General features: G+C 30.9%; 4 protein-coding genes across 6 annotated transcripts; 2 read left to right on the top strand and 2 right to left on the bottom strand.

The window, feature by feature from the left end:
• Positions 1 to 176: 176 nt before the first annotated feature.
• LOC144472061 (rabphilin-3A) lies at positions 177 to 5,602 on the top strand. Its single transcript, XM_078184751.1, is given in 10 exon segments — positions 177 to 411; positions 2,254 to 2,413; positions 2,495 to 2,633; positions 2,763 to 3,239; positions 3,314 to 3,798; positions 3,860 to 4,044; positions 4,127 to 4,386; positions 4,456 to 4,602; positions 4,772 to 5,195; positions 5,464 to 5,602. Coding segments are annotated over 9 exon segments (2,325 nt in total). The 5' UTR covers positions 177 to 411; positions 2,254 to 2,333; the 3' UTR covers positions 5,592 to 5,602.
• Positions 5,603 to 5,801: 199 nt separating this feature from the next.
• Positions 5,802 to 8,869, bottom strand: Eif2bepsilon (eukaryotic translation initiation factor 2B subunit epsilon). Of its 3 annotated transcripts, none has more exons than XM_078184755.1 (4): positions 8,788 to 8,869; positions 8,481 to 8,661; positions 7,642 to 8,362; positions 5,802 to 7,296 (listed from the first exon to the last, which is right to left on the bottom strand). In XM_078184755.1, exons 3-4 carry the CDS (start codon positions 8,329 to 8,331, stop codon positions 6,067 to 6,069), a joined length of 1,920 nt encoding a protein of 639 aa, XP_078040881.1. In that variant the 5' UTR covers positions 8,332 to 8,362; positions 8,481 to 8,661; positions 8,788 to 8,869; the 3' UTR covers positions 5,802 to 6,066. The 3 variants fall into 3 exon arrangements, with proteins under 3 accessions (XP_078040881.1, XP_078040882.1, XP_078040880.1); XM_078184756.1 differs by having other exon boundaries at positions 8,576 to 8,661; XM_078184754.1 differs by having other exon boundaries at positions 7,642 to 8,661.
• Positions 8,870 to 9,142: 273 nt separating this feature from the next.
• Egh (beta-1,4-mannosyltransferase egh) lies at positions 9,143 to 12,670 on the bottom strand. The gene is made up of 3 exons (XM_078186711.1): positions 12,407 to 12,670; positions 10,976 to 11,784; positions 9,143 to 10,875 (listed from the first exon to the last, which is right to left on the bottom strand). Exons 2-3 carry the CDS (start codon positions 11,777 to 11,779, stop codon positions 10,309 to 10,311), a joined length of 1,371 nt encoding a protein of 456 aa, XP_078042837.1. The 5' UTR covers positions 11,780 to 11,784; positions 12,407 to 12,670; the 3' UTR covers positions 9,143 to 10,308.
• A 2,111-nt stretch (positions 12,671 to 14,781) lies between these two features.
• Rps27 (ribosomal protein S27) lies at positions 14,782 to 15,814 on the top strand. The gene is made up of 2 exons (XM_078185622.1): positions 14,782 to 14,911; positions 15,483 to 15,814. Exon 2 carries the CDS (start codon positions 15,484 to 15,486, stop codon positions 15,739 to 15,741), a length of 258 nt encoding a protein of 85 aa, XP_078041748.1. The 5' UTR covers positions 14,782 to 14,911; position 15,483; the 3' UTR covers positions 15,742 to 15,814.
• Positions 15,815 to 15,893: the final 79 nt, after the last annotated feature.

Here is a 15,893-nt window from a genome sequence, read left to right as displayed (position 1 = left end):
CTATTTGAGAACGTAAACATTGTTTCAACATGTTATTTAATAATAATGTTTAAGCTCAGCGCGAACTTTCGATATTCTTGCCAGTAAATTTCCTAGATACATCCCTGTGAATCGCACGCATGTCACGCACCCTCTTGCGCCAGTATCGAAAGAGAAGTGGAGACCGTAGGCTAGTTTCTGCGATAATACATAGCACTGCATAGCACCCACTTGTCGGCTTGCTGATAGCGTGGCAAGTACAGTTCTATACTCTGTCCTCCACGCAAGTCACATCCTGCGGACTGTTTCGTAATTAGTAAAGACATCAGTCATTCGCAACCGCCGTACTGCCTAACATTCGATAATTAGAGTTTGGTGTGACAGCCTGCCTTTTAATTGAAACTCACATGACAGAAGAAATTCACACCGTTCGTAAGTATACGAATTATTTCGAACAACTGTTCACTTTTAATAAGAAAGTTCCTGTTGGTTGTACCTTATTGGCTGTCGGATTAATAAATAAATCGTATTAATTGACAAGATAAAAGCTTCACAAAGACAACGTATGGCCATTATTTTTTCCGAAAGAATTTCAATATTAACGCTCGGTTCTTCGTTATTATAATCTATCCTATATCTAACAATGAAGTAGATAATATTCGAAATCTTTATTGTGCTACTTGTTTTGTAGAAAATGATTGAACGAATGATTATTTAAAGTCTAGAATACATAATTGCAGTTTATTTGGTTTGGAGGGTACGCGCTGATTTGTTTCATGTAATTTTGGTAATATTATGTGTGCCGTGTAGCGTCGGGTAAAACGCTTACAATGCAACGCATGAGTTATGATGATACGTGTCACAAGTTTCGATTGATCGCCCTTCAACGTAGGACTTTCGCGCTTATTCTTTTTCAGTCACTATGCGACTGCCACGCGTCCGACACGAGATATCCCTCCCTTCCTCGCCCTTTTCACGCAACCACTTTCCAATATTTTCCCTTTCTGCGATAACACTATAGTCCATATGCAACACAGTGATTTCACACAATTTGATCAACACAATGTATTATAATATAGATTTGTGTTTTCTTTATTAGTTTTCCGTACATGTGTTTCCCTGTAACAATTGCAAAATTATGATAATTACAAAAAAAAACCTGTTCGACGATAAAAATGATTCGATTTCCCTATCACGAGAATAGCTTCCTTCCGGTTTTTAACCCGTTCAAATATATTCTGTTATATTTAGAAGATATTCTCTCGAGTTTTATAACTATTAAAGTTGTTCCGTAACAAGAAAATAAGGGTCGACGCAAGAACCATTGCAATATCGATTATGTACAAATATAGATAGTCTTCTTTTAGAAACTTAAATCATGTAGAAATGAAACCATATACATACTTGTTGCGCCTGTATTTTAAAATGGACACTGTTCCGTCGGATTACACCTTATTTTTTCGGATATACGGTGACTCAAATGCTATATTTAAATTGCAATCACCCGTACGTTCATCACGATTGTATCATTCCGAAGCAATTTTGGAGATTTTCCCTTGTATTTCGTTACGTTGTTAATGTACATAATTTAATTTCATCTTGCCTATACTATTTTTAATCAATTGATATTTCAAGCAAAAAACAATTGATTTATCATATAGTAATTAATTTGATTATGAATTTAAAAAACGTCATAAATATTTAATGTCTAATATGTGTATGACACTATTATTTATATATTAGTATTTCATTTAATAATAATCACATGCTTAATTATATTTTTATTGACAAAATAGATTAGAAATAAGCGTGTCACAATTTTCAAGTTTTTAATTGTTAAGGCTAATTAGCTGTAGTAAATATCGGAACATAGAAATTTCAACATGCAGGAAAGAGGAAATGCTTTTGCGGCAAGTAATATCAGCGACGACCGTTTCAAGGAAATAGAATCTAATGAAGCAACTAATTATACATAATATAATTATTGTACATTATAAATTAATTTTATGTTTAGCAATTATTTACTATTATATATACATAAGTATTATTTTCATAAATTAACGTTTAGAAAATATCTTTTTCATTAATTTCTTTCGTACCTTATCTTACGCGAATTTTGTAAAACAATTTCGATCAATCGAATAATCGACGAGATTTCATATTAAAAATTTCGCTTCTGTGAAAAAATAATTTTATAACATTAACAATGTGGTAGTTAAATTTAATCTTATTTTATATATTATAATTATTTTTACGTATATTTATTTTTCGTAGGATAAACTACATTACACAATGTTCATAGTATATTTAAAATGATCTAAGGGTGTTCATTAATCTCTTTCTCACTAATCACTATGGACATCACAGTAAAAGATCCAGGTAGAGGAAACAGATGGGTTTGTCCAAATGATCGTCACTTAGCATTAAGAGCAAAGTAAGTACAAATAAGATATGTTTGACATATACATAAAATATTTATTCTCTACTAAATATGTTTATTGTATTCTATAATTAGATTGCGTATAGGGTGGTCTGTAAAGACTGGTGCTCTAGATTCAAAATGGGGTAATTATTCTAATTCTTACACTGCGGGTACAAATCGTTGTGCACAATCATTTGTATTATCTGAAGAAGAGCAACAAGCAATCATAGAGGTAATTCAATTCGTTAATAAAAAATGTTAAGAGTTTTGAGTCTCGAAGTTGTAAAAATGGTAGTAAAAAGTCAAAATAAAAATATTAATTGAACGTTTACATATATATATCTTTTTGTTAATATTTCAGGTGATACAAAGAGCCGAAGCCCTAGATTTATCGGAACAAGAACGTATTGGTAGATTAGTAGAGAGACTAGAAAACATGAAACGTAATGTTTGTATTGTCACTGGAACAAGAATGAATGAGAGAAGAAACTGTAGTAGTCGTTGTTCTAATAGTGCTCATTGCGTATGTTCCTGTGCTCTATGCGGTGAAAAATTTGGGGCTGTATTGGGTGCAACGCCAAATCTTTGCAAAGACTGTCGTAAATATATATGCCAAAAATGTGGCATAGAAACCACTGAACTTAATTCTGCATTTCCAAGTACAGCTTCAACAAAAAGTGTACTAGATAGAACAACTATGCAACGAATTGTCAGACGTTCAAATAACAGTCAAAGACAATATCTGTGTCGTATATGCGCGGAGACCAGGGAAATGTGGAAAAAAAGCGGCGCTTGGTTTCTTAAAGGCATGCCAAAGTACATTCTGCCCGAGAAAAAGGTATTTCAATACTCCGTTGTAATAAAGTAATTGATTGAACAAAATAAATACGTTGACATATTTGATAAAAACAGGAGCGTGGATGGTCACGAATTGGTCACAAACAGATGTCTTGGACTGTTGGAGGAAACAAATCTCTGGAATTACCAGAACCTCATGATTCCTCGTCGGATGAAGAAATAACGCGACTTTCGCCGTTCTCGAATTCTGCTCAATCGACTAGCAGTGTATCTAAAACATCGCCGGGACAGCGATCCAACGATTTATCACCGCTGAACAATCGTGAAGAATGCTTAGATCAATTAGATAGGTCTACTCTTTCAATTACATCCCAATGTAGTCGTGTTTCGCCAACATCTTCAGTTACGAGTTCACGATTGCGAACAAATGGTAAAGCTATATATGATTCCCAATTTGAACAACGTGTGTCTTTCGAAGATGAAATCGTCAATGAAAAAGTGAAAAAATCTGACAATCCCAACGATATGAATAACGATACTCGCAGAATAGAGCTTAATTCGTACAATCAATTAAAAAACTCTCAGGTACAATCTCTCAGGTACGTAAGAATGCTAGACAAAAGGGTAGAAGTTTAGCTAACATCAATTAACATATTGTAGATTGAATTCGTCAATGGTTCAAATGAAACTGGGAACGGCAATCATTCCAACGGAACAAATACTAGAACAGTTTCAAATAAAAAAGAAACACATGGACCAGCACGCAAGTCAATTTTACTTAGAAAAAGAGAACCCGCGCAGCAACAATCAAATCGACTGGTCACACCTACAAATGCTGGAACACGGTGAATTTACTATATTAAATACAATAACATTCAAAAGAAATGTGTAATCATAAAATAAATCTTATGCTACTATGATATGTAGGAGTGGAGGAAAATTATGGAACTCTAAAAATCTCCTTGCAATACGACCCAGCGGTTCGACGCCTCCAGTGCAAGGTGGAACAAGCACGAGGCTTGCTACCAATGGATATTCATGGTCTCGCCGACCCGTTCAGCAAACTGAACATATTACCAATAAATCTAGTAGCGAATACGTAACATCTCCGAACAAAGACAGTTCACAAAACACGGAATCCGGAATAGTCCGAGAAACTAAACTTTTATGGAACGATGGAAACAAACGTAGGAACATAACAAATTTTTGCTCAAATAACAACTAGGTTGATATCGATAATGATTATTTTATAATAGATATGGAATGGCAAAACACTTCACATCCTGATACTTCAGGACGATCCAGCAAGTCAAGGCTTTCTAGGAGAAGCGATGTTTCCCCTGCACGAGTTACAACCCCATCAAACCAAGCATTATAATGTCCCATTCCAAGATTATTATCCAGTATGTATAATTAATTTCGTTTTCTTCTTATAATCAATGTTAGATAGGTTGACGAACGCTGAGTAATAATATATTAAGTTATAAATTGATAACATGCAATTTCTCGCGACGGCCGACTTTACTTACATTATTGCAGACACTAAGATATAAGAGCTTGACGTTGGCATAGGTGAACAATGAAGAAGCTGCATGGAGTGTATTTTCCAATGGATGGGGAAAGATTGAAGTGGCTCTAAGTTACTGTACAAGACGTAGAGCATTAATAGTTACGGTTCAACAAGCTGCAAACCTACTTCCAATGGATAGTAACGGATTTTCTGACCCATTTGTCAAGTTGTGCCTTATAGAAAATGTGACAAACAATCATAAACAACGTGTCTTCGATTATTCAATTGCACGTATCATAGGCAGAAAGCTCATGCCAAAGAAAATCATAGGTCGCAATTCTCAGAACACAACAATCAAGTGGAAAATTTTAAATTCTGAATGGAATGAAGAATTTATTTTTACTATGCGGTTGATAGATCTTACAAAACTTGCATTATACATTACAGTGTGGGACAAGGACTTTAGCAAGAATAACGACTACCTTGGTAAAACGAATATAATAATATAATATAAAGTAGAATGTTTATTAATTAAACGATCGTCTTAAGGATTAAAAAATTGATATAGCATAAAATAAAAGTGATTGAATAAATATAATATCAGAAGTATAAGTATTACATATACATGTAACGTGATAAATGTCATTGAACATATTAAATTTTCACATGTAAATTTTAGTAAAATTTTAAAAATTATTCACTAGCTTAGTACTTTATATTGTATTACACTTATATGCATTGTATTATTATTTAGGTGGACTTGAATTAAGTTTTAACAGCAAAGGAGCTCGACTAAAACATTGGATAGATACAATTAAATTTCCAGATCATGAGCACCAAACTTGGCACAACTTAACAGATACTGTTTTTCCCACAGAATAATAATTTATACTTCCTCTTTTGAATACATTAATTAAAATATTTTAATAAGGTTACTAGTTGATACACATTATAATATACAAAATATAATTTATTTACACTTGATCTGTATTATTGCTCAAAGTGTATTACCACAAAAAAACTAATACAATAATAAAAACAGTACATTAAATAATGCAATTTATTTTCTTTTAATTTCATTGATATTTTACATTAAAAATTTTTTTTTTTTAAATTTAATAGTGAGACTGTAGTTTTTTATGCATTTATAGTAAAACATAATGAAAAAACAAATCCTTGCTGTAGTTTGCATAATCTCAGTCTGGTAATAACAAGTTGCATTTCAAAATTAGTTTGGCAAAAATTTATCAGAAACATTTTTTTTACTTTAATCAAGGTCACATTGATTACAAAGTATAGATTTTATACTGTTTTATATAAAGTATATCTTAAGACTTTTCTTTGAAGATTTCTTTCATCAGTCTTCAGGTTCTTCTAACCAGGCAATAAACCGTTTTATTGCAGTTTTGATTTTATTGTTTTTAATTCCACTGGATCTATACCACTTTAAAATCTTTTCTTCCGACAATACGTCTTTATTGTAAAAAACAAGTAATAAAATTTCTAAAACTGGTAATAATTCTTCGGTTGAATTAGCAACATCTTCTATTGCACGTAAACAATCATCTTGAGCATCTTCTGTTTTAACATAGTTCAAAATAATTGGCTGGAAATACGACACCATAATTTTCAAGTATTCTTGATACTCTTGTTTATTTGCAGTTTCTTTCTTTTCTGAATGATAATGAAATGGTAAATTTAGTATAGCTTTAATAACATTATATGTTACTTCATTCATGGTAATATTGTATGCGTATCTTGACGAGTTTATTTCCAGAATTAAGTTTTCACACTTGAGTTTATCTTGAAAACCTCTTAACAAACTATCGATAACTTCATAGAGAAACATGTCTGTATCATCTGGAATTGGCGAATTGTTTTCAGAATCTACATTAGTATTTGTATCATCTGCAGAATAATCATCTGTAGAATAATCATCTTCTGCATGGTAGTCATTATCAGATTCTTCCGTGTGGTAATCATTAAAAAATTCAAAGTCACCATTTTCAATTTCTGACATTTTTGTAGCAATAACTTCATTATCTTTCAATTCTAATATAGAATCATTATATTCTGTTCGCTCGTCAATAATTATTCCAGGATGTAATATACATTTATTTATTTGAGTGGCGTTTTTAATAACACAGTTTGGAAATATTATACTGTTTGCAATAGTACAATTATCTTCAATTTTTGTATCTGACAGTACATAGGAGTTTTTTATTTTTACATTACTGCCTATTAAACAGTTGTGTCCAATAACAGACCTCGTGACAGAGGTATCGTTTCCTAGTGTACTATTTTGACAAAGCACACTATCTTTTTCTAAAGTGCAACCTTTAGCAAGGGAGGCACTTCTGTGCTTGTAAGTGCTTCGTGGCATATGAATAAAATTTTTTAGGAATGGAATAGAATTCAGCGTAAGTGGAAAACTATACCTATTCAAAATATCACGATTAAGAATCTGGTATGCATTCCATGATATAACTGGTAGACTATACTCTTCAGGATTCAATTGTTGCCAATAAATACGGGAATTCAGGATTTCTTCATTCATCAACACTCCTCGAATGAAATCTTCCATTGTCTATTAATGATATACAAAATTATATATTATTTAATACATTACACAGAATGTTTAATTTCATTACTTTCCATGAATAGACATGAAAATGATTAATAATATCAAATAACAATACAATTAAATAAACAGTGATTCTTTATTTTAATCTTCTGTAATTATACTAATTACAGAAGATTTTTTAATTAGTAACTTAACATAAAATTTATTACTTAAATCTGCTTAAAAAAGATATTTTTATATTATTGTTAAAAAGGAATTTAGTTTAATTAAATAAGTTTGTATCAATTAATCTTTTGCAACTATATTTAATATCTTTCTTCCATAGGAGGATAAAGTTGAACAACTTACTTGAAAATCAAAATTATCGGAGAACAGTGGAAGTACAGCAGGCGAGCACATATAAACATGACTATCCATGTAACAAGTATTAATCTCAATTTCACTGTGATCTAAGAACCAATTCAATTCTAATTTCACTTTCTTCTCATCAAATCTTAACTTACTATAATGTAGGACCTTGTTACTAGTTTTATCAGATACTAATAGAAACGTTTCTTTCCTTAATAGGGAATCATTCGTCGAGCCAAAGTTTCTCATCAACATAGTAATCGTTGCACCTTTATCTCTTCGAAGTTTAGAGCGATGATTATTTAAGGCACTCATAAGATCTGCATTAATAAAGGCATCTCCTCTTATTAGTATGAAATTGCCACGAATTGTACCTTTTGTATCGATATCTCTGAGCGCATCACCCAAAGTTAAACATCCCTCCGATATGATCAGAGAAACTACTATTCTTGGCCACTTTCGTTTATTTATATAAGCTTTTATTAAATCAATATGACGGCTACAATAAAGGAACAATTCTTGTATTCCACACTTGATCAAAGTTTCCATTAAATAATCCAGAAGTGGTACGTTTATGATTGGCATTAAAATACTTGGATATATATGATGCATAGGTGTCAAATTTGTTACAAAATCTTCCGAAAGAACCACCGCTTGTACAATGTCTTTTTTCCCCATTTTTGTATCCATGATGTTTTAAGAATTCTTTAATTGCATGGATCTATGATTAAATATAGGTTATAAATTTCTATATAGTATTTTGTTTAATGTGTTTAAGAACAATTATCATTATCCATCACTAGCACTGGTATGTGTATCTTTTCGTTTCACTTCTATACCTTTTTTCAAATATAATAAGTTCCAAAACACATAATTAGAACATTTTCTTGTAACACATGTAAATAGTGTGTAAATATTTACAGCAATTCCTCACCATAATACCCTCGTACGGGTCCAAAAACGCTCAGTAATATAAGGGTAGGAACAGAAACTGGTCTTTTCTGATTGGTCGACGATTTACTGTGGATTAAATGCGCATTAAAATGATAGCGATTAAAATGCTTTATAATAAGGCAGGCTAGCATGTATTACGTTAAGTTAGTAGTTAGTTAGTACTTAGAGCATGTGTATTGTATATGTACATACATAATCTAATTAGTGATATGAATGTAAATTTTTGCAAAACTTTCTAGTTGTAGCGCACAGTTTGTGGCTACTACTTCCAATGCTTGCTATAGAGAGGTAAATTCGTCGCTAGCTACCTAAACCTTACTGACGAGACCTCTAGCGGGACCAGAATGAAACACTTCCCTGTGACTATCATGCACAGGTTAGTACGGTATGTCTCATATATTTCTGTATCCCGTACGTTACAAACTTTGTGACTACTTGCAGACAGCGTTGCCAATTCTTTTCATCGATACATTTTCAATTTAAAATAAAAATGTTAAACTACGCGATATATTAGGAAATAAGTTACGAACTATTTCTTTTAGCATATTTTTATTATATCATCATTCGTAATATTACAAATCTATGAAGTATTTGCACTTGTTTCGTTAATTCAAAATAAATACAAATATGTACATCACCATAAACTTTTTATGAAATTAAATTAATTAGAATATAGTAACCTACATTATATCGAGATTGTAATAAAAAAATATTAATGGAAGTAAACGTTGAACGTATTTTTGTGGCTAACTTAAAAAACTTATACCTATACCACTCTCACTGTTAAATATTATAAAGAAACGTTTTGTTTTAACAATTACCCAAACGTTTTACTAAATTATATACATTTTATTAATCAAATCTTATTTTATGTGTATAAAGTATATGTTGTAATTTTAAAAATAAGATAGTAAAAAAATTTGTATATTATAGCATTTGCTATTCAAGCAATATGTACATAATTACTGTATATAATTATAATGTATTTATACGTATAAATACTAATTAAGTTAATAATACCTTCGTATAAACCATAAAATAGACAGATTTAAATATACAGATTTATGCAAACATAATACAGCACATTAATACTAGTCAGAAAACCGTACCTGAATGCAAATTGTAAGCCAATTATAAGATTTATAGCATGTTTATACACTCCAAATTATCCATTTCAAACATTTTTACTACCATAACGCTATTAATCAAATATGCTACGTTTTTAAAAAGGAAATTGTTTAGGCTCGCTTATAACAACATCGTTTTAAACTCTTTTATTTTTCGAAAAGTATCAATCAATTTGGATAAATAATATTTATTTTATTAAATTAAGCCGTACATAAAAAATGTGATCAAACTTCTTCCCTAGAATAGTTTATAATTTTTGTACAGTATAATTTTCTTACACATTAATATTTTTTATACATATGAGTATGTACGAGTCAAGAACTATAGTAAAAAACTTATAAAATTTTGAAGAATTTTGAATTGTTTTACAATTCGTCTATTTAAATATCTTTAAATAATTTACTAGATTCATTGACATATTAATACTAGGTCATGAAGTTAGATCAGTATGCATTGATACTAAAAATTAATTAACTCCATAGGAATCAACGTCTTAATAATTTGAATAATCATATTTATACATATATAGATATATGTATATGCATATTTTATAATTCTATAATAAATATTTTAAAATACTAACATTTATACTCTCAATTTTAACTGCTTTTTAACAACATAAAATTTATGTTTCTTCCCAAATAAACCCCATATAACAGCAATATTTTCAATGATTATATTGAAAGGAATAGTTGATAATGCCCCACATATGCATAATACAAATCGAGCAAGGCCGAATCTATGTAAAGAAAATGATTTAACTACACCAAAAATGTACATGTAAATATTCACTGCACCAATAAAGGCACATAGAAAATTTATGATTGCTGGACAAGTAATAGGACAGAGTCCAGCTAATATGACATTTGAAGTAGACAAAGGCATTGTCACCCATGAGTAACAGGATATGCCTAATAGTAATTTTTTATTTAATGGAATAGCCTTGGAATGTACAACAAGCAATATACCTTGTAGCCACCGTTTTCTTTGCTGCACAAAGTCCCATAACGTGAACGGCGATTTTTCCCACATTTCACCATCCACAAAATTAAACGTGTAACCTTGTGTAAATGCTTTCATTGCAAAAAAACAGTCCTCTGCAACGGATCCATCCAATCCATTGTTAAAAGAAACTTGCCTTTCTGCACTCATCTACAATAGTAGCATGTTTTTCAGTTCTCCTTTGTTAGGTGGAGTATTTATTTAACAGTTTATGTGACATTTAAGTTTATTTGTAACATGTAATGTATACCTGAGTAACAACATAGGAGCCTTTCATACTGAAGAATGGTTTATGAAACATTGTGAATTGTAGCCTCAATTTTCCCATATCGTCTGCTACTCTAAAGCTATCTGCTAATGTAGTAATCCAGTTAACAACATCTTCATTTGCATATGTAATTAATCCTTGTCCAAACTGATGTTTTCCATCCAATACAAAATTTAATATCCCACGAAGAGAATTTTCAGTCATAATGGTTTCTTCATCAAGATGCACAATCCAATCATTATCTGCTAATTCATTTACTGACTTTTCTAAACAATATTGCAAAGCTCGTGCTTTAAATAAAGCGCCACTACTTGTGCAATAATTCGGTGGAACAACCACTTCTCTAATTCTTTGATGATGGGATAACCCAATTGGTTTATCAGTTACTACCTCAATTTGAAAGTTTTCTACACCAGTTTCTATACATTTATTTAAATTTCTCATTACATTTTCTTGCACTAATTGAGGATAATCTCCTCGTGTTACCACTCTAATGCAAATGAATGGTGCAAGTAATGGTGAACCATTTAGGATAACTTTATCTGGGAATGCGTTATAAATTGTCAATCCAATAAAATTAAATAAAACTTGAGGGAATGAAAGAAATGTAAGTGTTCGCAGCAGATATAATGTAAGTGCACCAACGAATCCATACTGAACCCACGGGTCTAAGTCTACATATCTATCACTGTTCCAGCAAACTCCACCAGAAACTAATTCGAAAGTAATTATAACAATGCATAGTAGAAAACAGTGTAAAATGTGCTTCAGTATACTGTTCAACATTATTCCTGAAAAATATAAAATACATCATTAATTTAATAAGTAACAGCCACTTGTTAAATATTAAAAATAAATATTTGGGGTTTTGCAAAATTCATCGATAATATATGATTGCAATCAAAATATGAATAATTAAATAATCAGTTTGAAATAAAACTATTACAATATTGATATGCTAGTATTGAAACTAAAATACATTTATTTATAATCGTAGCATAGGTGTCATTTTTATTGAATGAAAATAAAATAAACCTTTGGAAAAATTTTCTAGTAAATACCTCTTTTCAATAATATGTACAATAATTGAATAAAATAAATTTTAATAAATTCCGAGTAAAATAATAAAAATAAATATGATTATATTGGAGTCTTAAATGACTTCTAAAATAAATGTTTGTTGGTATGGCTTGGTTTTGAATACAATGCAAATATGAAAATGAAGATAACCTAATCGTATCCATATGCAAGTCAAAAATTACATAATGCTTTTGACAGGTCTCACGATTTATTAGAGTGAACGATATCGACGTATTTGCCCCAAATATTAAATAAATTCTCAATTACGGGACAATTACATTGTGTATCTTTCAATCGTATTAGCTTAAGATGATGTGTCAATATTTGATATACCTTTTTCTTCGGAAGCTCTTCTGTAGAAAAATCTTAGGATATATTGTTTAAAATACCTAGTTCTTTACCCATTGCCTGTAACAATTGGTAAATTCACGCAAATAACACGAGAAACACTTTACGAGTCGGTACAAATCGAATACATTTTCATGGCTTTACCAACGTTGCGTTCACATTGATTTTTGTTGACTAACAGTATGTATGTGTATGTATGACTTGTTTGAGTTACGAGAAATCACAGTAAAATGCACAATACCAATTCTTGCTCAACGAGATAACGACATACGCTCTTCTATCAACTATGTAGTAAATGAGACTGATTTTTTTATGCAGAAAGAAGTATTACTTTTTCTAATTTTAGTTCAAGATTGGTATTTCTATTTCTACATGTATTTAATATGTCTTGTCATACTTTGCTTTAAAAATTTAATATACAATAATTTTAAAAGTAGAACTCAAAATTAGTTTAACATCAGATACATAAATACAATTTCGCAAAGTTATGTAATTTTTATTAAAAATATCACGAAGTTTGATTTTAGTAATTTCAAACACACAATATATGATCTGGAAACTTGTCTATTTTAAATTTAGTAATGTACATCTCAATCTAGAACATTTAGAACAATCAATATATAATTATATATAATATTTAACACAGATTTTATTTCAGTTTATCTGTGTGTTTTCTGAATCATGTATGGAATTGCGGGGAGGTGACGGCGATAACAAATCTAATACAAATACTGAGATTACGTAATGACTGAGATTAGAAGATTAATATCATGTTATTAATGAAGATAGCATTATACATATGATTTATCTATAATCAGTTTAACTAATAATTTTTATCATAAATTACAATGACTTGTTTATCGCGCAGGATTTTATACTCTTTGCTTCTTGTGGTGTTTGATTTATAGATAAAAGAACATTTTTAGAGATGATTCATTGTGGAATCTACGAGTGCGAAAATTGTGATTTCGTCTTCATTTGAAAGCTATCGAGGATAAAGTTCGCCAACAGAAACGCGTACAGAATTCATTGTCTCAGTCTCTCGCGTAATACACACTCTATGTACATACGTACTCAACCCTTAAACCATATATTACGAGACATAGCGTATGTACAGTAGTTCAGTAATACAAAAATGAATCATAGAAGATAATTCACTGTAACATAATAAGATGGCCATTAAAAATGGATTACATGTCATCAGGCTTCAAGTGCAAACCTCAGATGCATGTTGTTTGTAACTTTGACATATCAATACAGAGTGCATTAAAATTATTGTAACTCCGGGAAATGAGGTATTCCGAGGTCATTTGTTGTAACTATTTCCTTAGCGAAAATGCAATATGTTTGAAATGCGGATTTGTTTACGAGTTATTAATAAAAAACCGTAGCCAATCAGACGTGAGCGCGCGAATTTCCAATGTGCTGCAACGAGGTCCGGCCAGTAAGCTGAACACTGCTCCGCTCCAGGACACGACGGAAGGAGGGGGCTACGCTCAGACTTTGAGCCGCCTTCGAAAAAATAAACAAGGAGTGAATTTTTAGAATTTTTTTATTAATTTCTCTTTTTTCTATTGATTTTTTTCTTTTAAAAATCTCAGAAATATTATTAACAAAATAGAAATATTATCAACTCATTCATTTAGTTGTAAATTCTCGACATGCTCGGAAGATAGTCCATTAACCTCAAACAAGGTACGAAAAACGGCACAGCTTAATTTCAATACGATAGTGACGAATATAAGGATGCTCCGTGCAGGCTATTCTAACATTTACTTTCACTGCACTATCATTAAACACCGATCACTAATAATTCAATAGTAATTATGGATGATAATAATTATTCTTGATTTAATACGCCTGGTCCACCGACTCGTAGAAGGAACTGCGGGATACTAAACAATGGCCAACAATGCTTTGTTTTCTGCGCGGAGATGGACACGCATTAAAATTTTGGGGATAAGACTGTTTACATAAATCATTTAGACCAGTTTGAAGAAAAATATTCCGTTTGAAAAGTTTCCCGTGACGAATGTAGGAACAGGGTTCTAAAAATACATTGTTCGGTCCTGGTTTAGAATGAGACAGTTTGTACTGAATTCTTATCTATCTCTTTCTACAAACTGGCTACATATTCAGCATTAGTAAATGCTGCCTCTAGGTACACATATATGCTTTAAGTGTTTAATAATTATATAAAGTTATGTTAATACGGTAGAAGGACATACAACAAATACATAAATGAGACTTGTATAATATTACATACCAAAGGTGTATACCACCAATGGTAATGCAGATTTTCTCACTATAAATTGTGTTATTAGTTTAGTAATATAATTTTAATAAGTTGCCTACAGTGATTTTACTAGTAGGGATTTTGTTGGTAAAAAATTTGTCTGAACCTGTCCTTTTCAGTTCATAACGTTGTTATAGGAGCACGTGGTTAAAAGTGTAATTGCTGAGTTTTAAGCTAAATAAGAACATATTCACGTAAGTAAACTCGTACAATTTTACATTAATGTACAATGCTTACGGGCGTAATGAAAAAATATATTTATCTCTCTTGAGTTTTTTTATATTTGCATATATTCTCATACGGCTTGCAGATGCGTAGTGTCTATTATACTATATTACTTCCGAATGAATAATACAGGAAATAATGTTTATATTATATTATTGCGATATTATATTATTTTTTGTACGAATTATAATATAATATGCAAAACTGTTCCAATTGTAAACAAATCTCAAATGTTCTACATATATTGTATTTTCATTCTCTCACTTGTAATGCTTTTACACAGTAGCTTTTTTTTGGATTATATTACTTGCCATTTATTACATTCCTAATTTTTTTCTCGACTATAACAAGTAATTTAATTTGTATGTAATTTCCTTAAATTGACATAATAATATGGAGTAGTTGACTGTATTCATATGTTAACGCACAGTGATCATTATTTCCTGTCTCTCTCTCTCTTTCTTTCTTTCTCTTACTGGAAGTCAAATGTACTTCTAAAACTGAATACTTAAATAAATATTGTTTTGTTAATTTCCATAGAATGCCTCTTGCTAAAGATTTCCTGCATCCAAGTCCGGCAGAAGAAAAGAAGAAACACAAGTTGAAGAGACTTGTGCAAAAACCAAACAGCTATTTTATGGATGTCAAATGCCCTGGATGTTATGCCATCAAAACGATATTCTCACATGCACAGATATCTGTGGAATGTGACGGTTGTCGCACGATACTGTGCAGATCTACAGGTGGCAAAGCACGATTAACTGAAGGATGTTCCTTCAGAAGAAAGGTCCAGTGCTAATGTAACAATGGTTAAGACAACATAATGTATACATTTCTCTTTATATTCAAGGAATAAACACAACTACTGAATATTTATTGTTTTCTACTATATTGTATCCTGTCTTTGTAACTATTGCATGATCTTGTGTAAGGTCATGCAATAATTTTGAT

Source organism: Augochlora pura, chromosome 7, assembly GCF_028453695.1.
Source record: "Augochlora pura isolate Apur16 chromosome 7, APUR_v2.2.1, whole genome shotgun sequence".
Lineage (NCBI taxonomy): Eukaryota > Metazoa > Arthropoda > Insecta > Hymenoptera > Halictidae > Augochlora > Augochlora pura.
Note: the sequence above shows the minus strand (reverse complement) of the source record. Positions and strands in the feature narration are given on the sequence as shown.